At 39.5% G+C, this 27,883-nt stretch overlaps 1 protein-coding gene across 5 annotated transcripts in view; it reads left to right on the top strand.

The window, feature by feature from the left end:
* Window positions 1–27,883, top strand: part of DEPDC1B (DEP domain containing 1B) — a 91,749-nt gene that overhangs the window by 42,995 nt on the left and 20,871 nt on the right. For 4 of the 5 annotated variants that reach the window (XM_036307771.1, XM_036307772.1, XM_036307770.1 and 1 more), the window contains exons 3-7: window positions 14,658–14,793; window positions 18,785–18,912; window positions 19,547–19,677; window positions 21,895–21,942; window positions 26,351–26,491. In XM_036307771.1, coding sequence (XP_036163664.1) covers window positions 14,658–14,793; window positions 18,785–18,912; window positions 19,547–19,677; window positions 21,895–21,942; window positions 26,351–26,491 — 584 coding nt within the window. Of the gene's footprint in view, window positions 1–11,740; window positions 11,818–14,657; window positions 14,794–18,784; window positions 18,913–19,546; window positions 19,678–21,894; window positions 21,943–26,350; window positions 26,492–27,883 lie in introns of those variants that run through there. The other variant, XM_036307774.1, reaches the window with a different exon arrangement.

The following is a 27,883-nucleotide window of genomic DNA, read 5'->3' as shown; positions in this document are numbered from 1 at the left end:
AACTAAAAATTTTTATGTAGATGCTGTCAACTTTGTTGAATACTGTTACTTTCACAGTTCTTAATTAAAAAGCAATAACAAAGGAATCATGCTACCCAGTTTTAAGACCTACTGTACATAAAGCCACAGAATGAGGACTGTGGTGTTGTGAAGAGATAGATATAGGTTAGTGGAACAGAAGAGTCCAGAGACACACACAAATATGGCCAAGTGATTTTTGATAAAGGTATAAAAATAATTTGAATGAAAAAGAGTAGTCTTTTCAGTAACTGGTGTTGGAGCACTTGGATATCTAGCCTCTATATGCAAGAAAATGAGTCTCAACCTAAATCTCAGACTTTACACAAAAAATTCAAAATGAGTCATAGATTTAAATGTAAAACTACAAAAGTTTTAATTAAACAGGAGATCTTTATGCCCTTTATGTTCTTGAACATGATATCAAAAGTGTGATTCATAAAAGAAAACATGATAAATTGGACTTCATCAAAATTAAAATCTTTTGCTCTATGAAAGATACCAATAAGGATCAGAAGACAAGCTACAGATGGGGAGAAAATATTTGCAAGCTACATAAATAACAATGGACTGGTATCCTATACTAATAAAAGACAAACATGCAAATTGACTGTACTTTTGCTACGCCTTAAGCCACGCCCACCAGCTAATCAGAGCGACTGTATGCAAATTAACCCAACCAAGATGGTGGCCGGCAGCCACAGAGCTGGAGCGAGCAGGAGGCTTTCTTACTCCAGTGATGGAGGAAGCCAAGGTTCCCTGCCTGCCAAGGTCAGCTCTGAGCTTCACTGAAAGCAACAAAGTTTTAATTATAGAAGGTAAATAAACCCCAGATACCTGCTTTCAGCTAGCTGTGGCCACGGAGCTGGAGCGAGCAGGAGCCAGCTCTGAGCTCCACTGAAAGCAACAAAGTTTCAATTATAAAAGCTAAACAAATCCCAGATACCTGCTTTCAGCCAGCTGTGGCCACGGAGCTGGAGCGAGCAGGAGTGGGTTGCCCCTGGCAATGGAGGAAGCCAATCTTTCCGCAGGCCTCCGCTAAAGGCAACAAAGTTTCAATTACAGAAGGTAAATAAATCCCAGATTAAAAGAAAAAAAGAAGAGGCTGGGAGCTTATGTCGCCAGGGTGCTTGGCCAGCCTGAAAACGGCCCTCAGCCCCTCACCCTGACTGGCCAGACACCCCAGGGGGGACCCCCCACCCTAAAGGGGGTGTGGCCAGCCTGCAAACAGTCATCAGCCCCTCACCCAGGCTGGCCAAACCTCCATGGGGTGAGGGTCCCCACTGGGGTGGACATCCTCTGAGGGGTCCCACACTGCAAGAGGGCATAGGCCAGGCTGAGGGGCCCCCCGAGTGCACAAATTTTTGTGCACCGGGCCTCTAGTCAAAATATAAAGAACTAGCCCTGGCTGTTATGGCTCAGTTGGTTGAGTGTCATCCCATGCACCCAGAGGTCACTGGTTTGATTCTAGGTCAGGGCACATGCCCAGGTTGCAGATTGATCCCCAATAGGGGGCATGCAGGAGGCAGCCAATCCATAGTTTCCCTTCAGGGATGTTTCTCTATCCCCCTCTTCCTCACTCTTTCTCAAATTTATATAAAACTCAACAATAAGAAAACAATCTAATTAAAAAATGAACAAAACACTTTACTTGATCAGATACTTTACCAAAGATCACCAGATAGCAGGTAAATACTTGAGAAAATGTTTAACGTAGTTAGTATTAGGGAAATGCAAATTAAAACCATGACAAGATACCACTACATATCTGTTAGAATTGCTAAAATAAAATACTGACAATCTCAAGAGCTAGTGAGGATTCTAGGTAGTTGGAAATCTCCTTTATTGCTGGTGGAAGCCTACATTGGTAGTCACTTTATAAAACAGTTTGGCAGGTTTTTTTAAAAAAGTTAAATGGGCTACGCTATGACTCAGTATTCCTGCTCTTGGGCATTTACTCTAGAAAAAGGAAAACATGTTCACACAAAAACTTGAACATTAATATTTATAGCAGCTCTATTAATAATCACCACTAGCTGAAAACAACCCATATGTGTTTCAGTGGATGAATGGCTAAACATTGTCTATTTATACAATGGAATGTTGTTGTCTGTTGGGGGTCGGAAGTGGGAGTGTTCAGCAGGAGGCTGTCACTATAAAGTCAGAGCATGAGGGAGTTTTTTTGTGATGGTGGGGGGGAATAATGGAACTGTTCTGTTTCCTGATTGAGGTAATTATACAAATGTTCTAAAATTGATAGAAATGTACACACATAAAAATCTGTTTTACTATATGCTAATAACATTTATTTTTAATGCTGGAGATTTGAAAAGCCTCTATTTTCACTTCTAGTGAAAAGAAATCTGAATTTACATTGTTTTAGGTATTTGGCCCTTTAGTCATTTTTAGTGGCCTGGGAAAAGTTCTTTATAACTATCCTATAGATCAGTGGTTCTCAACCTTCCTAATGCCGTGACCCTTTAATACAGTTCCTCATGTTGTGGTGACCCCCAACCATAAAATTATCTTCGTTGCTACTTCATAACTGTAATTTTGCTACTGTTGTGAATCATAATGTAAATATCTGATATGCAGGATGTATTTTCATTATTACAAATTGAACATAATTAAAGCATAGTGATTAATCATAAAAACAATATGTAATTATATATGTGTTTTCTGATGGTCTTAGGCGACACCTGTGAAAGGGTCATTCGGCCCCCAAAGGGGTCACGACCCACAGATTGAGAACCGTTGCTCTAGATCTTTTGAAGGGAAGGGTTTTAGGAACTTTACCTTCAAGTTATGCACTATTGGCTCCCTCTAGTGGACATCCTTTGTTTTAATAGTAATGCTCAGAATGTGTGCCTGTGATTTTTTTAAAATCCTCACCTTGGAGAAAGAGAAAGAAAGAAAGAGAAACATTGATGTGAGAAAGAAACATTGATTGATTGATTGCCTCCTATATGAGCCCTGACTAGGGGCCTGCAACTTTTTGGTGTGTGGGATGACACTCCAACCACTGAGCCACTGGTCAGGGCTCTGAGTTTGTTTTTATTCATTTCATCAAGTCCTAGGTTCTTGTCCTTTAATAGTTAGATAAGTTCCTTAGGCTTGCTAGGCATCAGTTTTTCCATCTATAAAATGACAGGGATGAACTAGACCTTTAAGGCATTTTTAAATTCCAACCTTTAATAATTTCAAATATTGAGTACATAATCATGTACTTCTTTTTTAATAATTCTTTATTGTTGAAAGTATTACATATGCTCCCTATTTCCCCCCATTAACACCCTCCAGCCTGCCCCTCCCCTTCACCTCACTGCCCCATTGTCTGTGTCCATGAGCCATACATATATGCATACAAGGTCCTTGGTTGATTACCTCCCACCCACCCACTCTCCGCCACCTTCCCTCCGAGATTCCGCACTCTGTTCCATAATCACATGTTTTTTAATCCAAGGCATTGACGGTGATAAAAAGAAATATAACATGATTCTTTTCCTCCCTAACTTTGCAGTCTCTTGTGATAGAGAATACATATGTGAAAAAGATAAGTAGCAGAACTAAGGCTATTTAATTAATCTGTAACAAACAACAAATTAGAGGTGCTACACTGCGGTCCTTGGGATGGCACATGTATTTTGTTTGGTGTAATGTTTTGGTCATTAAAATTTTGTCTATATGATTTTTATTTTGACCTGTGAACCTTGACCTGTGAACCAGGAGGTCACAGTTAGATTCTCAATCAGGGCACATGCCCGGGTTATGGGCGTGATCCCCAGTGTGGGGCATGCAGGAGGCAGCCGATAAATGATTTTTTCTCATCATTGATGTTTCTATCTCTCCCTATCCCTTCCTCTCTGAAATCAATACATTTTTTTTTTAAAAAGCCTACCTTCCAGCTCTCTTCCCCAGCCATCCAGTTCCCTCCCCCAGAGGCACTTAGTGCTATTAGCTTCTAACCCTTTGTTTTAAAAAATTTTGAACCTGAAAATTTTTAGGTGGGGCAAACCCATTTCCATTGCCACACTTCCCACCATTTCTCTACATTTTACCATGATTACGTTTGTCTGGCCAGTGCAGGGATTGTGCCCGTGACCTACTCAGTGTGTACTCGAGTGTTTTGAGATCTCATGGAGGAGGAAGTGAAAAACTTCAACCTGGGTCCTGAGAATGGGGTAGGACCTGAATAATAAGGGACAGGAAGAGAGATGATATTTCAGGTGATAAGAGTGGCAAGACTGGGGTTCTCAGAAATGCATGTCAGCTTTTCTGGGAGAAGAAGGAGGAGACTGGCCTGGCTGCAGAAGAAGTTTTAGGTCAGGGCATCAAAGGGATACATTTGATAGAGTTTCTTAAATACCTGGCTGGGGAGTAGACTTTTCTTTTAAAAAGCCAAGGTAGTCATGGTTAGTGTTTTGAGTAGGAATAAAGTCTGTGTTCTAGAATAAGAGTTAAGGGAATAGTAATAATAGGATAGACGTTTGACTTTTTTTTTTTTAATTGCTGAGTATTCTAAACATTTCTGTTTATTTTGTGGGATTCCTGTTATGAACCATGGTGGGGTTCTGTTTCCACCAGTGGAAGCTTCAGTAGGTAAGATACTCTCTCTTTCTGCCCCGAGCAGTTAGGGTGCAGGCACGTGACCTACCCTTGGTATGTTCCTACCTAGGACTGAATCCCTGTGATAGTGGGGTGGCCTGTGGGGGCCAGGACAGACCTGCATAGAGGCAGAGGCATCCAGAGGCCATGGTGCCTTCAGTGGCTTTCACACGAGGCTGTCACTTGTGGTTCCAGCTGTGCTCTCCTATTGATTTTGTGACTTATTTGGATGTTTTCCAAGTTTCTTTCTGGTTAAATTAGTCAGAATTGGTTTCTGCCACCCAGAACTCACTCAGACTGATTTAACAAGCAATGCCTATAAGGGAGCAAAGTGGGGGCAAATTTTAGGGCCTGGAAAATAGTGCCAAGATTTTTGGGACAGCCAAAAAGCTCAGCAACAGATCAGACTGGCCTGCAGCAATCAGCAATAGGGGATGCATTCCAGCTCAGTATCCTGGTAGTCCCTGAGGCACAGGAGCACAGTCCACCAGAGTAAGTAGTAGGCTGGTTATACTTGGCCCCTGGGTTGAAAGTTCTGTATTGGATTGTTAAGTCCAGCCAACTCTGAGGTTACATTACCACTGCCTTTGGATGTAAAAGATGTCAGTACAAGTAGGTGTGTTAAATAATGCATTGACACAGACTGTCCTGACTAAGAAAAAGCAGTTCCTGGTTACTGATAAACTTTTGTTTTGTAATTTTTAAAGGCTTTTAAAATAATTTGTAAAAATTTCAAATCCATGATTTACCTTTTTTTAAAAAATATGTTTTATTGATTTTTTTTCTTTTAGAGAGGCAGAAAGGGAGAGGGAGGGAGAGAGAGAGACATCAATGATGGGAGAGAATCATTGATTGGCTGCCTCCTGCACACCCCCCAGTGGGGATTGAACCCACAACCCGGACATGTGCCCTTGACTGGAATCGAACCTGGGACCCTTCAGTCCTCAGGCCGACGCTCTATCCGCGGAGCCAAACCAGCTGGGGCCATGATTTATCTTTCTATCCTAGCCCTTCATTTGTGGTCTTAGTTTCTGTGTTCCATGCTCTCTGTCGGGTGTCTGTATCCCTTCCCTTTATATTCGTATTATCCAGTTGGTCTTCACCAACTTGCCCTTGAAAAATCCTTTTTTCTTTAATCCTTTCCTGGTTCCTTTCCTGTGAATTTATGATGCCTGGTTATTATCATTAATAGGAAATGGAGCAATGGAAGTCAGAAAAATCAAAGGAGCATGGCTCACTGAATGCTTCCATTTTAGGTGAAGAGAAGGTGGATTGAACAGGAGTCCTTCTCAAATACTATTAACCTTGAAGCAAAATAATAAAGATCATGCAGGTATCAATCAGTTTTCTTTCCTTAGTTAACCCTAAACCTTAACTTTCTGAGAGGAGTGGGAATTTGCCTTGAGGTACAGATTATAAGACCAGATTTATAAAAGACCTTTACAGGTGAGGGTATACCTCTCTGGATTTGAGGAGTTTATAACTTGCAGAGTAGAAGTGGGAGAGGGCAGACAAATGTTTTATATGAGTATCAGAAAGCATAGTCTATTTAAGCATTTTTATGCAATTGATGTCCAATCAGCATTTCATCAGTTGCTTGAATTATATTTATGTTATAGCCTTTTCTTATAGCTTTCGGAGTTTTTTGGGTCAGTGTTAATTAGATTCTCATATGTGCTACTTCTCCACATCCTCCTCCCTTCCTGCCTCTTTTTCCTTTCTCAAGTATTATGGAGTGCCTAATTATGCTAGCCACACCACTAAACACTTGGATGCATGATCCTATCTTCAGAGTTAAAGTTTAGATAAGAGGACAGATAAATAAAAATTCATTGTCACAAATGCCATTATAAGGAGGTGCATTCAATACCATTTGAGGACTAGGGAATCAACTCTGCTTGAGTAAGTCAGAATATTTTGCTTCAGAAGTGACACTTGAGTTGAGTATTGATGCATTAATAGGTGTTTGCCAGGCAAGGAAGGGAGAGGGGTTGATCAAGGTAAGGGGACTTGCTTATAAAGTCTGTCATCATGTCATCATGAGTGAGGTTACAGTATGTAAGAACATGTTACCTGTTATTATGCAGGGAGTATTGTTAGGTAAGATTGTGGAAGAATTTGTTTTTATCTGTGTCCCCCACACCCAGCACAATGCCTTGTATTTATTGAGAAAGAAGTTCAAAGGTTAGTAAGTGAGGAGTTTCCTTTATACTGGGAAGGAATTAAGCAATAATCACACCACCTCTATTCCTGAGTAAAAGTGACTCAGTCATTTCCCACATCAGGTGAGCTATGGTTAAGTGTAACACAAGCTCAGTAGTAGAAGGGCTATAACAAGGGCTTGGAGTGAGGCAGGCCTGGGTTCGAATCCCAGTTCTGGAGTTACTGCTACCCATGTGATCTTAGGCAAATTGCTTACACTCTGAACCTGTGTCCTCATCTACAGAGTAAGGATGTTAACATTTCGGTCTTGATGGTATCTCTGGTCTCACTAGACCAGGGCGCAGAAAACTTGTTCTGTAAAGGGCCAGATAGTAAATGTTTGTGGGTCAGACAACCTCAGTACAACTGCCTGACTGCTGTTGTAGGGTGACGGCAGCCACAGCATATATAAAGGATTCGGCATGACTGTGTTCCAGTAAAACTTATTAAAGCAAGTAGTGGGATTTGCCTGCAGGTCATGGTTTCTTACTCCTGCACTAGACCGTTTCTTGAGGGCAGGAACTGGTATAAATTCTTTTTTTTTTTTTTAAAGATATTTTTATTGATTTCAGAGAGGAGAGGGAGAGAAAGATAGAAAATCAGTAATGAGAGAGAATCATTGATTGGCTGCTTCCTGCATGCCCCACACTGGGGATCAACCCAGGCATGTGCCCTGACCGGGAATCGAACTGTGACATCCTGGTTCATAGGTTGATACTCAACCGCTGAGCTACGCCAGCTGGGTTGGTATTAATTCTTGTATCTCTGTTACCTAGTGGTATCTGATATGATTACTTTGTTTGAAGTGAAGTCATCACACATAGATGAGTACAAATTACTAGATGATTCTGTTAGTTCAGGCCCTCTGAGAACAGAAGAAGATGCCAAAATGGACCTAGGTGATGCAAGTGATTTAATGCTTGGGTTCTGGGCCACCTGGAAAGGATAAAGGGAAAAGGAGCAGGAATTGTGATGAGCCTTCAGCTTGTGGTGCAGGCCTGAGCTCTGAAATAGAGAGGGAAAGAATTAGGTAGGAAGGGCCTCAGACCACAGGGTGCCATTCTGAGAAAGTCAGGCCAGGTTGATGGGGAGTCATTGGGCAGAGGCTGCCTGCTAGAGGAGTTCTGTGTCTTCTGTTAGGATTGGTCTGGCTCCAGAACCCCCACTGTGCTCACGTATGTGCTGGAAGCTTCCTGGGAGAAGCCTGACAGATATAGCAGCTAGAGACTGGTGTCTGTTGGGTTCTTGAAGGGAGATATGGGTTGTGTACCTCCATGGCCAGCACAGTCCATTGCTTGTACTGCCCAGAGCTGCTTCTCCACACATGTTCATGGGGCTCTTTCTGAGGCGAAGTCTAGGAAATGGAGAATACTAGGAAGAATAAAGTCCCTAATGCTGCAGCTGGTTTCCTGGCTACAGCTGATGCTCATCTTCTCCTTCTCCACTCTCCATTGTAAATTTGCCCAACCTCACCTATCACCTTGGCAGGTTTGGGCTGACTTACTGGTAGTGTGACCCAAAAGTTCATTTCTGAGAGTAGAAACCCTTGATAACCATTTACTTTTTAGACGTATTTTTCACATGCCCATTCAAGAGCTGCCACAGGTGCTCCTGTGTTGGTGGGTCGGAGAAGCAGCCCTTTTCTGCTGGTCAGGGTCAGTTACTGCTGCTGGGTTAGTGATTCCTCTTCTTGCCTGCTGCTCCCTGCCATAAGGAGTCCAAAGTGCCTTGTTACGTTTCCTGACCTGAGTACTCTATAGGGGACAGGACCTCTAGTTGTGGGAATGGGTCACTGGGATGGATGGTGAGTAAGGCTATTCCTGCTTCTGGTTTTTGGCCATTTATATATATAAAACACAGCGTCATATAGAGTCCTGTATTCCAGCTTGTCTCCATTATAACACTGTGTTGATTACAGTGGGTTTATAATAAATCTTGAACTCTGGTAGTGTGTCTCCCAACTTTGTTTTTGGCTGTTCTAGTTCTTTTGCCTTTTTATATAAATTTTAGAATCAACTTGCTTATTTCTACAAAAATTTCTGTTGAGATTTTGAGTGAAATTGTGTGGAATATGTAAATCAGTATGCAGAGATTTGACAAATTAACAAAATTGAGTCTTCCAAATCACGAACATGGTATGTCTCTCCGTTTATTTAGGTTTTAAATTTCTCAGCAGTGATTTGTAGCTTTACGTACACAGACTCTACACAAGTTTTGTTAGATTTAGATTTAAGTAGTTCATAGTTTTTGGTGCTATTGTAAATGCTATTTCCCTGTAGATCATATTTCTCCCCTCCTTAAAAATACTCATTTGATCCTTTACTCGTAATGGAATCTTTATTCACTTGGAATAAGGAATAAGGAATGATTTCTGAGCTGGGAGCTCAAAGGTTTCCTTAATTTGACAACTAATTCTTTCTCACCTCTCATTCTTCTTCTTCTTCTCCCTTTTTTTTTTTGTTATCTTCACCCAAGGATATTTTTTCAACTGATTTTCTTTTAAAGAGGATGGAAAGGAGGGCGAGAGACAGAGAGAGAGAGAAACATTGATGTGAGAAAGACATATCAACCGATTGCCCCCCTCACATGCCCCAGTTGGGTACCTGCAATCGAGGTACATGCCCTTGACCAAATCGAACCTGAGACCCTTCAGTCCACAGGCTGACGCTCTAACCACTAAGCAAAATCAGCCAGGGCATCTCTCATTCTGCCCTCAAATACTTTATGTTCCTGATAAACCTTTAAACAAAACTGAAATGTAATCATTAGCAGTTTTCAGCATTTAAATGGCATAGTATTATATAGCACTACTGGGCTAGAAGAATATGGTGAATGGGTACAGGGTACATTTGAAATCCAGAAAATTGCTATGGGTTTGCCTAACCCATGGGTGTGTGGGAAATGTCAGTCTCAGAGTAGTCGACTCCTATAATAATCACTGCCCGGCTGGCGTTTTTATACCAAGGACATAGGTTACTTCTGAAGGCAAAGAGGCAGGCTCAGGCTGACAAAAGCTGTAGATGCTGCAAATTTCTGCTGATGCTAATGGAATAATTTCAGTATATAGTATGGTAAGGAGTTTAAGTCATTTAACGGTCAAATTTATTAAAATATAAACTGTGTTTTTCTTGTGGTTAGATGCCCTTGTTGATTAGGTAATGAATTCTAATTTGTTTCAAGTAAATTCATCAAAGGATACTAGTTCTAATATAGATTATTTTCTAATTATTATTACTAGAGGCTCAGTGCACGAATTCGTGCATGGGTGGGGTCCCTTGGGGTGTCCTGTGGGGATTGGACCCCAGCTCTTGCCCCCAGGCTTGCAGCCCTGCAGCCCGCCTGGCACCCCGGTGTGGCCTGGTGTTGCCCCCTCACCTGCTCCACCATCCTGCCTGCGGGGTAATTGATCGGGGCTGGCTCCCTGCTGCCGCTGGTCACCGTCTGCAGCGCGATCAGCGGGGCAGTCGGGCCCCTGCTCGCACCTGCCTTGGCCTGGTGCTGCCTGCTCACCTGCTCCACCATCCCACCATAGTCCTGCTCTTGTCGGGGCCCATTGGGGCCGGCAGCGCCTCCACTGCCGCCCTCTGCCAGCGCTGCATCGCCAATGCCCGCCATGTTCCGCGCCGCCTCCTGGTGGTCAGCACACGTCATAGAGAGTGGTCAAATTCCCGGTCGAACAGTTGGCATATTAGCCTTTCATTATATAGGATTATTATTTTTTTTTAATATATTTTATTGATTTTTTACAGAGAGGAAGGGAGAGAGATAGAGAGTTAGAAACATCGATGAGAGAGAAACATCAATCAGCTGCCTCCTGCACATCTCCTACTGGGGATGTGCCCGCAACCCAGGTACATGCCCTTGACCGGAATCGAACCTGGGACCTTTCAGTCCGCAGGCCTACGCTCTATCCACTGAGCCAAACCGGTTTCGGCAATATAGGATTATTTTTTGCAATCAATATTTGGCAGTGGAGGTGGCAGTAGGAAACCTGAGTTTTTTGTTGGATGTGGTCAGTACCTTTTCTAGCCTCAGTGTACAAATGTGGAGTCTGTACTGGATCATTTCTAAGGAACTTGAAATTCTGGAATCCATGATCATGTTAGTATTAAATTTATAATTTATAAAGCAGAAACAAATGTAGCCCACTAGAGGGAGCACTGTTCTTTTATAATGTTCTCAATTTTATTGAAAAATACATCTTTTGCCGAAACTGGTTTGGCTCAGTGGATAGAGCGTCGGCCTGCGGACTGAAAGGTCCTGGGTTCGATTCCGGTCAAGGGCATGTACCAGGGTTGCGGGCACATCCCCAGTGGGAGATGTGCAGGAGGCAGCTGATCGATGTTTCTCTCTCATTGATGTTTCTAACTCTCTATCTCTCTCCCTTCCTCTCTGTAAAAAATCAATAAAATATATTTTTAAAAAAAAGAAAAGAAAAATACATCTTTCATATAAGAATGTATAACTCGTAGCTGAACAATTTATATAATAATGATAAAATGAACACCTGTATACCCACAATTTGCATCTTTTCCTCAGAGGTCATCAGTATCTTGATTTCTGTCTTAATCATGCTCTCACTTCTCTTTAGTGTTTTAACACTTAACACATATCCATAAACAGTATATTGATTTGTTTCTGAAATATTTTTCTGTTTTGAACTTTATATAAAAGATATTAAAGAGTGTGTGTGCTTCTCAGATTTTTTCTTATATTTCTCATGATTTTTGAGATTCATCCATGTTGATATATTTAATTATAGTTCCTGAGATTTTTCTCATTTATATTCTGTTTTGTTATATCAATATATCTTTTTCTCTTAGTGGTGATTTGGGTTGCTTTCAGTTTTTTTGCTTTATAAACAATGCTCCCACGAACATTTATGAACCTGTTTCCTTTTGCACATGTGGAAGTTTCTTTAGGATACCCAGAATTACCTTGGAGTGGAATTATATTAGAGGATATACCAGTATGCATGTTCAACTTTACTAGGTAATGCCAAACTTTCTCATACTGAGTATGCTAATTTTTATTCCAGTAGAAAATATTTGATATTGACTGACTTAAATTTTTGCCAGTCTGGTAAGTGAAATGCTGTCTCCTTGTGATGTTATTTTGATGGCTTAAGTGTTTTATTATTTTTTATTTTTTTAAATATATTTTTTGATTTTTTACAGAGAGGAAGGGAGAGGGATAGAGAGTTAGAAACATCGATGAGAGAGAAACATTGATCAGATGCCTACTGGGGATGTGCCCGCAACCAAGATACATGCCCTTGACCGGAATCGAACCTGGGACCCTTCAGTCCGCAGGCCGATGCTCTGTCCACTGAGCCAAACCGGTTAGGGCTTAAAGTGTTTTATTTTGCTCATTTTTTTTTTTTGTAAAAAATTTAGAATAGGTTCATTTGGCAGTTTGCCCTTTACCCATAAGCCATCAGTTATGCTAGAAAATTCACTTTGAAAATGGCTTCTTTCTCTGCTTACAAACATGGTGCCTTTGTGCTTTTTGGCCTCTCCTTTCTATCTGAGGTTTCATCCTCAGGGCATCTCTACATGGGTTTTTCTTTTTGTGGCAGGATGGTCTTAGGGTAGTTGCTGTCCTTCCAGTGTTGCTGGAATTATATGCAGTATTGTATGTGAATGTGAGAGTGTATGTGTGTGAGCGTGTATGTATGCATACATGCTATACTTTGGCTGGAAATAGGACTTTTGTTGTGATTGTTAGGCATCTAAAAAAAACAAAACAGGACTGGATTTCTATAAGCCATGCTCTACTTATGAGCTGGGGTAACTTTTACTGGCTTTAGAGTTCAATTTAATTTGTATTTTGGAATCATTTGGAGATATCTGCCTTGGTAACTTAATACCAAAAATTTAAGCTATCTTTCAATTTATTTATTTGTAACTTGATTTAATGATTTGCAGACCTCATTTTTTTCTTGCTTACTCAAAACTGACCTTTCAAATAAAGTGCAGTTATTGGATGTTCTTTTCAGAGAAGATGAAACTCAGCTTCTCTCGGTCAGTCATCTTTTTCCAAGTCTATTGTGACTGCTTTTGAATTGTTTCTCCATAGTACTCTTTATTTGTGATTCTTCTGATTCATCTCGATAGAAGTTTCCTTGTGTAGACATTGAAAAATTATTTATTTCTGCATTTGTCTTAGGAATAAGATCTTTATAATTTATTTGAATGATTTTTCCTATGGGTATCATGGACAAAATTTTAAGCCTTTATTTTGGCTTGAATAAGTAGAAAGTCAAACTGAAAAGTTAATTGCCACCTGACTGGAGTGGCTCAGTTGATTGAATGTTGTCCTGTATACCAAAATGTTGCCGGTTTGATTCCCGGTTAGGGCACTTATCAGGGTTGTGGGTTTGGTCCCTGGAACAGAAGGCAGCCAATCAATATTTCTCACTCATATCAATGTGTGTGGTTTTTTCCCCCCTCTCGCTCTAAGCATGTCCTCGGGTGAGGATTAAAACAAACAAAAAGGTAATTGCCTACTGACTTCTATGTCAACGTCAAGAACTAGAGTTCTTGCTTTTGTTCATCAATGCAATGCAGTGCAATACAATGCAATGCAGTGTGTTGTTTCTAACAAGCTAACAGAAAAAGAGCCTTTAAGTAAATTATGTATTAATTACATTTCTGTTGTTCCTTATCAGGTATGGTCTAGACTAGTTCAAAGAGAGTTAGATTGTATTTAGGCTTCTGTGTGTTAGTTCAGGAGTAATGCTGTTGAAACCGAGGAGGGATAAGAACAGTGGATTATTGAAAGTCAGAATAATGACATTGCACAGCTTTTACCTCCTTGGAGATGAATTTCTAGACCAAAGCTTCAATCGCAGTGTGAAGTATTGGATATTTTAGGGAAGGAGGATTAATCTTTATTAGAAGTAGTTATAAAAATGAATGTTAGATCATATGATTTTTGTTATAATATATGCTTCCTTAGCAAGTATTATGCTTTCTTAGCAAGTGTTACTGAGGACTTATCTATCAATTTCTATTTGCATGCTTATCATCTACAAATTTCAGCTGGAGTTATGAGGCAGTAAGGATTTTGAGCTAGGTGAAAGGAATGGCTTACTTGGGCATCCCATTAAGAACATATTTAATCATGAAAGTCAAATAGTAAGAGAATAAATTCTGTTTATTTAAAAATGTGTCATATGGTTGATTCCTGTTTTTCTTCACAAATGTTGATGGGCATGATGAATATTTTTTTAAAATTAGTTTTTATTATTTTAGAGAGGAAACATCAATGTGAGAAACATCAATTGGCTGCCTCCCACACACACCCTGACTGTAGATTGAGCATGCAACTTGAGGATGTGCCCTGACTGGGAATCGATCCTCTGACCTTTTGGTGTGTGGGATGATGTTCAACCAACTGAGCCACACTGGCCAGGGCTGAATGAGTATATTTTTAAAAATATATTTTTATTGATTTCAGAGAGGAAGAGAGAGAAACATCAATGATGAGAGAGAATCATTGATTGGCTGCCTCCTGCACACCCCACACTAGGGACCTAGCCCTGCAACCTGGGCGTATGCCCTGACCAGGCATCAAATTGTGACCTCCTGGGTCATAGGTCGGTGCTCAACCATTGAGCCACACCGGCTGGCCTGAATGAATATTAAAAAAAAAATCATATTGTTGGGTATAGTTAGCTATGTATAATGATTTGATTAAGTATGAACTCATTTAGTATATGACGTTTGCTGTTACATAAATTCTCAAGGATACAAGAAATGATTATTGTTAAAATATCTGTGTTGTCTTCCACTGACTATAATAATAATAGTTTTCTTTTTGGTTTTTAGATTTCCTCCTTCCTCACCCTTGAAACCATATCCAAAGAGGCCCCCATACCAAAAGGATGCTATTAAATTTCCAGAATGGAATGACCCCCCACCAGGCATGTCACAAGAGAACATCCCAGTAAGGCCACTTGTGATGGTAAGTGCCATTACTAAAAGACTGATGGCTAGCAGCAGGGAGAATAAGTAGTAGTCTGTGAACCCCCAGGCTTAGTCCAGTTCTCTCTGTCAGTTCCCTATGAACTATGGTCTGAACGTACTTTAAAATAATACCTTATGTGTCAATAGCTGAGAAATCAATAATAAAGAAAGACTAAGTTTTGCATTTTATCACTCTTGCATGGGCTGACACTAGAGGCCCAGTGCACAAAATTTTATCACTCTTGATTTTGACTGAATATATGGTAGCTGTTTACATATGTTCAGACTAAAAAGTTTTCTGTTAAAACTCCTTTATTCTTTTCCTTTCAGTTTTATAATTTGTTCTTTTCCCTCTTTGTCTCCTCCTCCTGAACTTTATCACCAGTTGAGAGTGAGAAGGTTGGGGCATGGAGTATTGTGGAATGAGCCCTACACAAAATGTGAACAGAATTTGCTATGCTGATTATGCAATGAACTTTTTGGGGGACCTATTTTTTCTTTAAAATATTCCCACTAAAGATTACCAAGATTGAAATAATGCTTAAAAAATAAAACGTAGAGACAAATTTTGAATGGCAGTTTTTAAAAATTATATAACATCAATGTGTTAAATTAATTTAGTCTGATATGACTTGACCAATTCATGCTTTTGTTTGCAAAGATTTGATGTAAACATTTTTCGTCAATGTAATGAAAAGAAAAAATATCTGAAGAAGTTGTATTATCTCAGTTTGGAGAATATAGTTAAACAGCTTAGGCTGTATCAAAGATAATTCAAGAAAAAGTGACACTGGTGACAGAAATGGGGACTCTATAGGGCTTACAGATATGTCAGGGACAGTGATGAATTTGGTTTTAAATATGTTTGATGATAAAGTTGGACTGTATTAAATGAAGTGTCTAGCTGAAACCGGTTTGGCTCAGTGGATAGAGCGTCGGCTTGCGGACTGAAAGGTCCCAGGTTCGATTCCGGTCAAGGGCATGTACCTGGGTTGCGGGCACATCCCCAGTAGGAGATGTGCAGGAGGCAGCTGATCGATGTTCCTCTCTCATCGATGTTTCTAACTCTCTATCTCTCTCCCTTCCTCTCTGTAAAAAATCAATAAAAATATATTTTAAAAAAAAATGAAGTGTCTAATAGGCAGTTGGGTTGTATTAAATGAAGTGTCTAATAGGCAGATGGAGATAATGGTGCTGGAACTTAGGGGGGCAGTCATATTTGGAAGTCATTAACTTATTCACTCAACAAAGATTTATTGAGTGTCTACTGTGTGCCTTGCATTGTGCTAGACTCTACAGATAGAGTAATATGTGGTACAGTTTTGTTCTAAAAGGATTCAAAGTCTAGTGAAGCATAACAATACAAACATAGATTCATAGAAAACATAGTGGAACTATTCTGAAAGAGTGAGCACAAAGGATATTTGAGGACTACTTAATTCCTAATAAGGAACACTTAATTAAGGTCTGCTTGCTAGTCCCTAACCTAGAGAAAATTAAAATATAAGTTCTGTGAGATAAGGTATATTGTTTTTTGCACATTCACATTTAAACATCTAATATGACCCCATCTGTAGAATTGTTATTCAACAAAAGAGATAGAATCCCATATTAAATTAATGTGTGTTTATGTCATCAATAATAACTTCCCTTTTCTGTTCTATTTGGTTCTTCAAAGTCGTGATATTCCTGGTATTACCTCTAGGAAAACCAACTGCTCGTTAGCATACTTCAATGCACCAATGACAGTGACTTCTATCTTCTATTCAGTTTCAAACCTTTCAGGATCCCTGAAGTGGTATACCAGTGTCTCGATTCATCCACCTTCCTGCCCCCAGTGTATCGTTTTCCTGGTCATCTGAATCTACATTTGTTTTGATAACTGTTGTCTTGCCTTTTCTCATACTTCTCCCTTAAATGGAATGGTAGAAGTTTGAAAGCTCCCTGCTTATTAGAATTCCACTAAAGCCTAGACTGCTACTTCTTGAGAATTGTCCAAAGAAGGAATGGCAGAGCAGGATCTGTTTCCCTTGATATAGGTGTTAGAATGATGGCGTTAATAATAGATCTTGAAGAACTTGAGCTTATTATTCATTTTTTATTTCTTACTTTCTCCACTTTGCTTGTTGGTTTTTGTTTTGTCCTATCTTCTCTCTTGCCTAGCCATTATCCTATATAATAAAGCAGTAATATGCAAATTAACTCTCACGCCCTCACAAGATGGCTGCCTACAACCAGGCTGGCAGGGGGGTTAGTGAGGGACAACCAAATGACTGAACAAGCAGGCTGCATGGGGCGACCAGGCCGGCAGGGGGGTTAGTGAGGGATGACCAAAAGACTGAACAGCGGGCTGCGTGGGGTGACCAGGCTGGCAAGAGGGGGCCATGACGGGCGACCAGATCGGTAGTGGGGGTAGTTGGGGGCGACCAGGCCAGTAGGAGGGGCAGTTGGGGGCTACTAGACCGGCGGTGGGGGGGAAGTTAGGGGCGACCAGGTTGGCAAAGGGGGGCAGTTGGGGGTGATTAGGCTGGCAGGGGGGGCAGTGAGGGGCGACTAGGCTGGCGGTGGGGGGGCAGTTGGGGGCAACCAGGCCGGCTGGGGTGGCAGTTAGAAGCGACCAGGCTGGCAGGGAGGGGGCAGTTGGGGGTGACCTGGCTGGCAGCTAGGGGCAGTTAGGGCCAATCAGGCCGGCACGCAGAGACAGTTAGGGGTGACCAGGCCGGCAATGGGGGGGGGGCAGTTAGGGCCGATCAGGCCGGCACGCAGAAGCAATGAGGGGCGATCAGGCCAGCAGGCAGGTGAGTCATTAGGAGCCAGTGGTCCAGGATTGTGAGAGGGACATCCCCCGAGGGGTCCCAGATTCGAGAGGGTGCAGGCTGGGCTGAGGGGACCCCCCTTCTCCCATGCACGAATTTTGTGTCCTGGGCCTCTAGTATCAAATAAAACGAAATACATAAATTTATTTTTTGTATTTGCTGAGGGTGGCAGTATAGTGTGGAAAGTAAGAGTGTGGGCTCGAATCTTGGCTCCTCCATTTTCTACCTGTTTGAGCTTGTGTCTGTTTGATTCATTGTGTTTCTGTCTCAGTGTTCTTTTGGGTGGAACTGGGATGATAATACCCCTCTGGGCTAGGATTGTTTCAAGAATCAAGTGAGTTCACACAGGTACTCCGTAATGTATTTAAAAGAATTGTTTACAGGTAGTGACAAAAGAAAAAATACCCATAATGCCAGCAAACTGCAGCTCGCGAGCCACATGTGGCTCTTTGGTCCCTTGAGTATGGCTCTTCCACAAAATACCACGTGTGGGCGCGCGTACAGTGCAATTGAAACTTCGTGATCCATGCGCAGAAGTCGGTTTTTGGCCTGGGCGAGTCTATTTTGAAGAAGTACTGTTGATATTTGGCTCTGTTGACCTATGAGTTTGCCGACCACTGCCATAATATCATCCAGATATTAATTAATAATTTTTGTTGTGTATTAGTTTTCCTCCTTGCCATCTCCAGCTGTTCTCTGTGGAGGTTTATTTTACCTGCCTTTGGCACATGCCTATGGTCTGGGGGCTGCTATTCAACATTGTACTTATTTGATCTTTGCTTACAAAAATGAGAGAACTCTTGACTGTCACATAATTTTTATTTTAAATAATCATTCAACTTGGACAGTGTATGAACTTGGATAGGCATTCTACTTAATTTTGAAATAATAAAATTTTATTTCATTGCTACTTCTCGTGATTATTTGGAACTCCCACAGGAAATGTCATGCTTATCATCATAACTCTTTTGTAATTCCTGAATATTAATTTATAATATGACCTGATCTTTAGTAGCCAAACTTTATTTCTCTGCACTGCATGCAAAGAAAGTTACTTTATTTCTTTTTATTTTAAATCAAATTACAAATAAAAAAATTAAAGAATTTCTTATAAAACAATACCACTGTCAATTGAAATATTCTCTTTCTTTCTACTCCCCTCCCTGCTATCAGAATTCTGAGATGTGGTACAAGCGTCACAGTATTGCTATTGGAGAGGTGCCGGCTTGCCGCCTTGTCTACCGCAGACAGCTGACAGAAGCCAATGTAGAAGAGATATGGAAGTCTATGACATTATCACAGTATGTGCATTTGATATTAATGAGACTTTTTAGTGTTTTTTTCTAATTTCTTCATTATTCTTTGCATATTTAATTTTCTGAAATTACGTATAAAAATCTGAACTTTGCATTATTTGCAGCTGTGCTGCTTATCAAACATAATTTAACTGGATTCTGGTTTATTTTCTATGTAATTTATATAATAGTTAAGAGTAGACATTTGAAAGTCCTTTAACTTTCTAGTAATACTGAATTCTTAATGAAATACAATGAGAAATATGGTCTTTTAAATATTTTATGTACTATGTAATTAAAGTGAATAGCAGGTTTTTTTCTCACAAAGATGTACTAGTAGCTGTTTCTCATCATTGGATAAGCTAATTCTTGTTTTTATAATATCTTATGGGATTTTCTTGGCATTTAAGGTGTTACGTCATTAAATTACTAAAGCAATATGTTAATGGCAAAAGGATATTTTTCAGTGTGTTCTATTATAATCATTTTCTAGCCTTTGCCCCACAAGGATTGGGTGAAATGAAAGAAAACAACACAGTACAGTTTAAAGATTGATATTTTACAGTGCTAGGATTTGGGGTAAATAATGACTTTAAAAAAAAATTAAACTAAATAATGTAATTATCATCTTTCTTTTTAGTTTACAGAAAATACTTGGCCTTGATTCCTTAGAAGAAGTTTTAGACATTAAACTTGTCAAGTCCAAGTTCATCATACATAATGTATATAGTGTGAGCAAGCAGGGAGTTGTTATCCTTGATGACAAATCAAGTAAGTGCATAGAAACCATTTTGTTTCTGGTTGATCCATATGTTGGCTGCTTGATCTATCACCTTCTATTTGACTCTTCTCTAAATCCTAAATAAATTTATACTCGCTCATCTCACATCCTGATACCTTTTAACTAATTGTTTGGATTAAAGAAATTTCATAGAATGATGAATACTCAGGGGTGAAAATGTCAGCAAAATCCATCTAGAGGCCAGTTCAATTAGCCACAATGAGCATTAAAAGGTTCTGTATTATCCTCAGAAAATCCCTAAAAAGTGAGTAGGTTTAAGACCTACCTTAGAGCTTGAGTCAGTTTTCGGTGGATCCTGGGGTCTGATTGATTTTAGGTTCTCATTGACCTTTTTGTTATGATATTTCCGTGTCAGTGTTTCTGGGATACTTTTGGTTTATGTCCTTTTTATAAATGTAGCTTTTTAGATGTTGAAGGTGTTTCTATTTTTTATACCCTTTTTTTTTTCAAGCCAGTTTACAGATCAGGAAAAAAACAAACATTTAGCAGCTATCTATCCTGTTTTGTTTTAAATATATTTTTATTGATTTCAGAGAGTAATGGAGAGGGATAGAGAGATAGAAACATCAATGATGAGAGGGAATCATTGATCGGCTGCCTCCTGGATGACCCCTACTGGGGATGGAGCCTGCATGTGCCCTTGACCAGAATTGAACCTGGGGCCCTTCAGTCCGCAGGCTGATGCTCTATTCACTGAGGCAAACTGGGTAGGGCCCTGATTTTTGAAAAATACTCTCACAGTACATGTAGTGGACCAGAATCTCCAAACTGATTTTACAACTTCCTTCCCCTGAATAAGGGATGGGCTAGAATTGAACAGTCTCTTTAATTGGGTCTTCCTTTACTTCAAACACTTAATCCTGGGATTTAACTGGAACTGGAATGACCTTTGGATGTGGGAAGGTGGTACAGTACTTTTGGGTTTGTTTTTTTTTTAATATATTTTATTGATTTTTTTACAGAGAGGAAGGGAGAGAGATAGAGAGTTAGAAACATTGATGAGAGAGAAACATCCATCAGCTGCCTCCTGCACATCTCCTACTGGGGATGTGCCCGCAACCCAGGTACATGCCCTTGACCGGAATGGAACCTGGGACCTTTCAGTCCGCAGGCCAACGCTCTATCCACTGAGCCAAACCTGTTTTGGCACTTTTGGGTTTTATTAGAGTTTAGGCTGGAGGCTCCTGGCAGCAAACAGAGCTGTACCAGAAGGAGACCGAGCAGTGGTGAGAGGGAAGAGGTTGCTCAAGGCCAAGTTTCCTGACAGGAACAGAATGTGTCTTTGAAACTTGAAATACTTCCCCTTTTTAGCCCCTGTCTCAGGAATGAAGAACATCAGGAAACAGAAATACATTTGTGAATTCATGAGTTGTCTGGTTAATACCAACATGTAAAATTAAGTTACATAGAATGAGGGGGGTGTTGCCTTTGAAGTAGATCTAAAATACTTTCACATTCCTGAGTATAGCAAACATTAATACTTTCAGCTACCAGGTGGATGACCAGTCATTTTTTTTTTTTTGTCTTATTAAGTAAGTTCTTCAGCAAGGAGGACAATCACAAGTCTCAGGTTCATTAGGTCTAACAATTCAACCAGTGTCTTTTCAATTTTACCGAAAGTAGAGAAAATGAAGAAGTGGAAGCGTGAGTGCCAGCCCATCTCATCAGATGCCTGTGCCAGGAAGGAGGAAAACACTCTATCAAATGGCTCACCTAGGATTTTTTGTAGCAGTGTTAACCATTATTATTTTAAGGCTGTTCTAATATGAATAGCCTACACTAATATGTCAGTAGAACTTGGTTTGCTTAAAACATTTTGAAAATTGAAACATGTAAAGTGATACCTATCTTTTTTTCATTGCCAGATGTAATTCTTAGGATAATTGATTTGTTTGTTAGTTTGTTTCCCTGGAACAAAGGATCAAATTTCTTCTTGTCTCTAAAGCTTTAAAAAGTTCATCTTGTCCTTAGAGAATTTTGCAGGCATGATTTATACAAGCAAATGTACCACTGCTGCTAAGGAAAAATTTTCATCTTTTAAAGTTCTACATCATAAATAAGTGATTTTGATTAGCAGATATGTTTTATACTACTTAGGCAAGTACTACATTCTTATGATACCAATTATGTATGTAATTTCTAGAGTTATATGCAATTGAATAAAATATCTTTTTATTTTTCTGCAGAAGAACTTCCTCATTGGGTACTGTCAGCAATGAAGTGTTTGGCAAATTGTAAGTACTTATTGTCTGCCAGTTTTATGAAATTAACAGAAATTAGCGCCCTGAATTAGAATATATTTTTGCTCAATGGCCTGAACCTGTGTGACTGGCAGTTAATATTTTGAGATTACTATACTTTTACTGATAAATGTGTGACTTGGTGAAAGGGCTGATGATAGAATGAGTTTAAAGGAATTTGTGTTTTCATTTTCTGTTGTCTGATTTTTATTCCTAAAACATGTGTTCCTAATTATGTCCTATATTTACATTATCAGTTTGCTTAACAGATCCTGTCTACTATTGGCTTTTTACAGGGCAATAGTTTAAGTGGGAGAGAAATGTTTTAGAAGACTGATCTGATTGGTATGCAAGATGGTTTGGAAGGAGAAGAATGCAGAGAAGCAAGAAAGACTTTCAGTAATTTGGATGTATGATGAAGGCACCTGTATCAGGGTGGTCTTTTTGAGGTTTTTCATAGGCATACAAAATCCATTTCATAGGCAGTTGATAACTACTTTATTCAATTATCCTAAGAATTATATCACTTTATCAGATTATATCACTTGATTGGTTATCATAGGCACTGTGAAACAACAAATAATTGTAGTATCTCATTTAACATTACTATTTTGGGGGGATTTTCAGAAGGCTTGACCTAAAGAAGGGATTTTAATGGTTAATGGCTTAACTCAAACCAATGGTTTTAACAAGAAGAATTCTAGTTATTTGGCTGACGGATAGTGGTGGTATTCTCTGGGTCTTTTGAAGCATCACAGATCACTGCAGAGAGGTAATTTCTTTCTTCCCTTTTGGGTGAGACTAGTATGAGCAGAGATAGGTGTATAAATTCTTGAATTAGTAGACTCTGTATTACTTAACTGAAGTTTGTTTTGTTTGATTATAGAATGAAATTAAAATAACTATTCAGATGATAGAGGGTGATCTCAGTGTTGATATATAAAAAATGATTATATATTATCATTCTGAGTGTGAATAGCAACATTAGTTTATGTGAAGCCCAAAGAGCTCCATGTATAATTAACTATTAAAAATATTGGCCAGTTTTGGTTAATATTTTGGAACCTCTGAGATGGAGAGTTCTATGGTTTTACCTTGGGAGAGTGATTTTTATTCTTGCTCAATCATTTGAAATCGCTTAAGTTTAAATTATATATTTGGCCAGAGTTGGCAGGTACAAGATAGAAAGTGTAAATGGGAGGTTAAATGGCCCATTTCTGAATTCCTGGCAAACTTAGGACTTGGAGGTTGAGGAAGCCAGAATAACAAACCTAGACTATAATATGTTGTAAAGTGTATATTAAGGTGTGACTATAATGTTGAATTTTCAGTGATGATCAAAACTTAATGAAGAGTATAGTTTTTCCTCAAGGAAGATGTATACATAAAGCCACCAAACTTCTGCAGAAAAGGTTAGAATAACTGGAATTGCTCATCAATGGAGAGGAAAGATGTGAGGAGCGACTCAGTAATGTTCTCCATGTGTGTCAGGTGGTGTAATATTAGGTGGAAATTCTTGGGACAGGAACATGTCTCATATGTAGCAAGTGCAGTGGATGGTTGGCATATTCATAAAGATGCTTATTTATGTGTCAAAGAAAACAAGGTGGTCAAAGAGCAAAGTCAGCCTTTTGATTAGTTTTATAAATTAAAAGCCCATTGCACGAAGATTCGCGCAACAGGCCTTCCTTCCCCTGACTGCCGGCACTGGTTTTCCTTCGGCACCTGGGACCCAGGCCTTTGGTCTGGCTGCAGCGGAGAAGCCAAGCCTCTTCAGTCTTCAGTCTTCACTCCAGCCGGAGCCTTCAGTCTTCGCTCTGTGCCTGCATGTGCAACTTAACCGCCATCTTTGTTGGGTTAATTTGCATAGTTGCTCTGATTGGCTGGTGGGCGTAGTGGAGTGACACCAATTTGCATGTTTCTCTTTTATTAGTATAGATTAGAGGCCCGGTGCACAAAAATTTGTGCACTTGGGGGGGGGGGTCCCCTCAGCCCGGCCTGTGCCCTCTCGCAGTCTGAGACCCCTTAGGGGATGTCCACCAGCTGGCTTAGGCCCAATCCCCCGGGCATTCAGACATCCCTCTGGCAGCCTGGAAGCCTCCGGGATGTCCACTTGCCAGTGGGGAGCAGGCCTAAGCTGCAGTCAGACATCCTTAGCATTGCTGAGGAGGCGGGAGAGGCTCCTGCCACCACCACTGTGCTGGCAGCTGTCAGCCTGGCTTGTGGCTGAGCAGAGCTCCCCCTGTGGGAGGACACTGACCACCAGGGGGCAGCTTCTGCATTGAGCATCTGCCCCCTGGTGGTTAGTATGTGTCATAGTGACCCAGTTATTCCCAGTCGTTCTGTTAGGGTCAATTTGCATATTACCCTTTTATTATATAGGATTAATTTTTCCAAATTCTCATTGGTCTCCAAAATTTCTTTTGAATCTGTTAAAGTTATGAACTATTTCTTACACTTATTATTTTTAGTGAGTCCAGATTCCCGTTGTAGTCATCTACAATGGGAGCAGAAAGGATAGACTGATTATATAATATTTTGAAGGCCTAGGGCCTTCTTTGCTATAAATCTGCTGCTCCCTTCTTCAAGCCTGTTTGCATTTAGTGTAGACCATGCACACATAGGCCTGGGTACTTTCATTGTTGGCTAGCCTTGTGGTTGACCGCAGAATGAAGAACTAATGCCAGATAAATACAAAATCAGGTTAATTGTGATTTTTTCTTCTTTGTGTGTGTAGATTGCAAGCATTCAATCAGAAATGGATACAAACAACTCTTCCAAAATCTGTCAGGAATAACATTTATAAAAAACTAGTTTTAAAAAATATTCTGAAGCTCAAGATAATTAAGAAATGAAAGATCTTAGAAATATGGCCTCTTCTCATAGAGCAGTAGTATTTTTAGGAAACTCCCCCCCCCCCCCATATTTTGTATATTTTTAACAAGATTGATGGAATGTTCACAAAAGGGTACAATTGTTTAGAATGAACTGCATATTTATCCTGGGAGGGAGGAAGTCAAGGCAATGTGTTTGCTTGCTGAGACATATCAAACTAACAATAACATTTCATTTGACTTAGACTGTAATATTTTAGAGGAGGAAACAAGCAAAAAATGGTGGTGGTTTGCTGCTAGGTTAATGTGGTACCACACATAAAAATCTTTCAAAATTTTTATTATTTTAGCCAAATTATTTTAGAAGTGTACAGAATATTAAGAGGTAAGAAGCATGTTTTAGAGAGACCAACAAAAAGCCATATTCACTATGTTCAATTTCCTTGAAATGTGAAGGCCCAGAATGCTTGTCTTTTTCAGTTTGATCCTTTCTAGTCATAGCCGTTCTGTAGTTAGAATTTCCTTTCAGTTTATATTGGCTTCATCTTTCATTCTCCTGAGGGAAGAGATCTCTTTGGGTACAGTTGTTGAGTCTTGTGTTCTGCTAGCCCGGAACTGGCCAGTGCAATTAAAGTTCTTTCTTCCATGTGGTGATGGAAATAGAGAAGGCTGGCCAAACTGTTCCTTATGGGATTGCTTGCCATTTCCCTGAAGACATGGGCAGCTCTAGTTTATCTCTCCACTTAACAGTGTAAATCTGTGGTCTCTTGTAGGTATTGTTTGGGGCATTTGCTGCCAACTCTGAAGAGAGCTAAGCATTTCTTCTTCTTCTTTGGTCCCAAATACAAGTAGATCTTTGCCTTGCTGCTGGCATAGGGTAGGGCTAGAACGAGGTTGTTCCAGGCTTCTTATAGTTACTCCAACTTTGCAATATCTGCTTGATAAACTGTCTTTTGATGATTGGTTGGGGATTGAGTAGAGAGTTTTATAATCAGAATGAAAGACATAATGTAAAATCCCCATTTCAAAATATCTATAAGAAAGAATACATAAATTCTTAATTAGTCTGAAATAATTTAGAGACAGAACTTGATAATTTCACTCAACTCTGACTCTAGAATATTATAATATAGCAATGATAAAATAATGAAAAGCTTTAGGATTGTTTTGTAATTATCTATTACACGTGTGAGCTAATTGTTATCATGAGCTAATGGTTATGGTTAACTGTTAAGACTAGGAAAATATTGAATATTTCAAAGAATATTATTGTTGTTTTCATTTAATAAAAATGCCTTCCAGAAGGACATAAAAGAAGGAGTGGGTTTCTTTTAAAATGGAAGTAAGCCAGTGATTTTTCTCATTGTGTTATAATAGATTCCAATGTAGACATAAATCGTATTTGTGTAAGCAAAATGTATAATGTCAATTTATTTGATGTAAGTTTTCCCCATGAAAACTTTTCTGATCTTGAATATCTGTACAGGATACACATATGCATAGAGGTTAGTACTTAGTGGGTGCCCTGTTAATGTTTCTCTTTCTATCTCATTCTCTTTTTTCAATAGGGCCTAATTGTTCAGATTTGGAGCAGCCTATGTACTTAGGATTTGAGAAAGATGTCTTTAAGACCATAGCAGACTACTATGGTCACTTGAAAGAGCCTCTGCTTACATTTCATCTTTTTGATGCCTTTGTCAGTGTTTTAGGTAAGTTGGAATATAATGAGCATTTATCTGCATTGAATATTGAATCATTTCATTTTCATTATCACGAGACCCCATTAGCCAAACTTCCATAGTGTTTTTGAAATAAAAACTAAAAGGTACTTGCCTAGTTGGTGTCCTGTCCTTAAAGGGGGAAATGGAAATGGTTAAGCTCTATTATGAAACTCAAAGCAAGGACTACTAATTATTTGTTAAGAAAGAATAATATGTTGTATGCCATTTTTGTACAAAAAGGTATGAGTTAGTTGAGAGAGAAGAATGTAAATTTGACATTTACTGTTCATGAGTAAATCTGCTACTCTGGTTGTGATGTCATAAATAGGTTTGAAAGGTGTATTTTCATTTACAAATCTAATTTTTATGGAAGGAACAGATTTTTATAGAGCTATTTGTTATTTGTGACATGTAAAATATAGTAACTTGATCATTTGTAAAACTTGTTGCTATTCCTCACGTAGATTTGTTCTTCAGAATTTACACTGTCAAGAAAACATGGTGAGCCCTAGCCGGTTGGCTCAGTGGATAGATCATCGTCCTGTGGACTGAAGTGTCCCAGTTTAATTCTGGTCAAGGGCACAGGCCAGGGTTGCAGGCTTGATCCCTAGTAGGGGGCATGCAGAAGGCAGCCAATCAGTGATTCTTTCTCATCATTGATGTCTCTATTTCTCTCTCCCTCTACCTTCTTCTCTGAAATCAATAAAAATATATTAAAAAAATAAAAGAAAGCACCGTGAAAAGGAAAAAAACATTAACATTTGCTGTGGGTCTTTCTGAAACTGTTTCTTTTTCTAGGAAACCAGATTTTCCTCTTGCTGTTATGATTGTTCAAAAATACTACTGTTTTCTTGTTGAAAGGTTTGCTTTAATAACCAGACCATTGTGTGGGTATCATCCTCTATTATGTAAATTTTTACGAATTAGAATACTCTTGCATTTGAGTATTGTGGGGTTAGCAATCTTCCCATTTTCTTTTTTCCCCTTTCTCCTTCTTTTAGTGTTACTTCCTTCTTGGAAAGTATGGATGTTGCCATAGTATCCTAGAAAAATAAAGTATTAACAATATGTGAATAATTTACCTGATCTCATAGCACAGTACTTTAAATTGTAAGATTTTGTAGGTTTCCTGATAATAAGAAACAAAAACAACAATTATAAATCATGTACATAAGGGTGAATCTGTTTCCAGAGACACATTATTGATTTCAGAGTGGGAGACTGAGAGAGATATAGTAGAAACATCAATGATGAGAGAATTATTGATTGGCTGCCTTCTGCACACCCCACATTGGGGTAGCCTCAACCCGGGCATATTCCCTGAGCAGGAATATACCATGACCTCCTGGTTCATAAGTCAACGCTCAACCATTGGGCCCC

The sequence above is a fragment of the Myotis myotis genome, unplaced genomic scaffold (genome assembly GCF_014108235.1).
Source record: "Myotis myotis isolate mMyoMyo1 unplaced genomic scaffold, mMyoMyo1.p scaffold_m19_p_5, whole genome shotgun sequence".
NCBI classification, from domain to species: domain Eukaryota; kingdom Metazoa; phylum Chordata; class Mammalia; order Chiroptera; family Vespertilionidae; genus Myotis; species Myotis myotis.
Note: the sequence above shows the minus strand (reverse complement) of the source record. Positions and strands in the feature narration are given on the sequence as shown.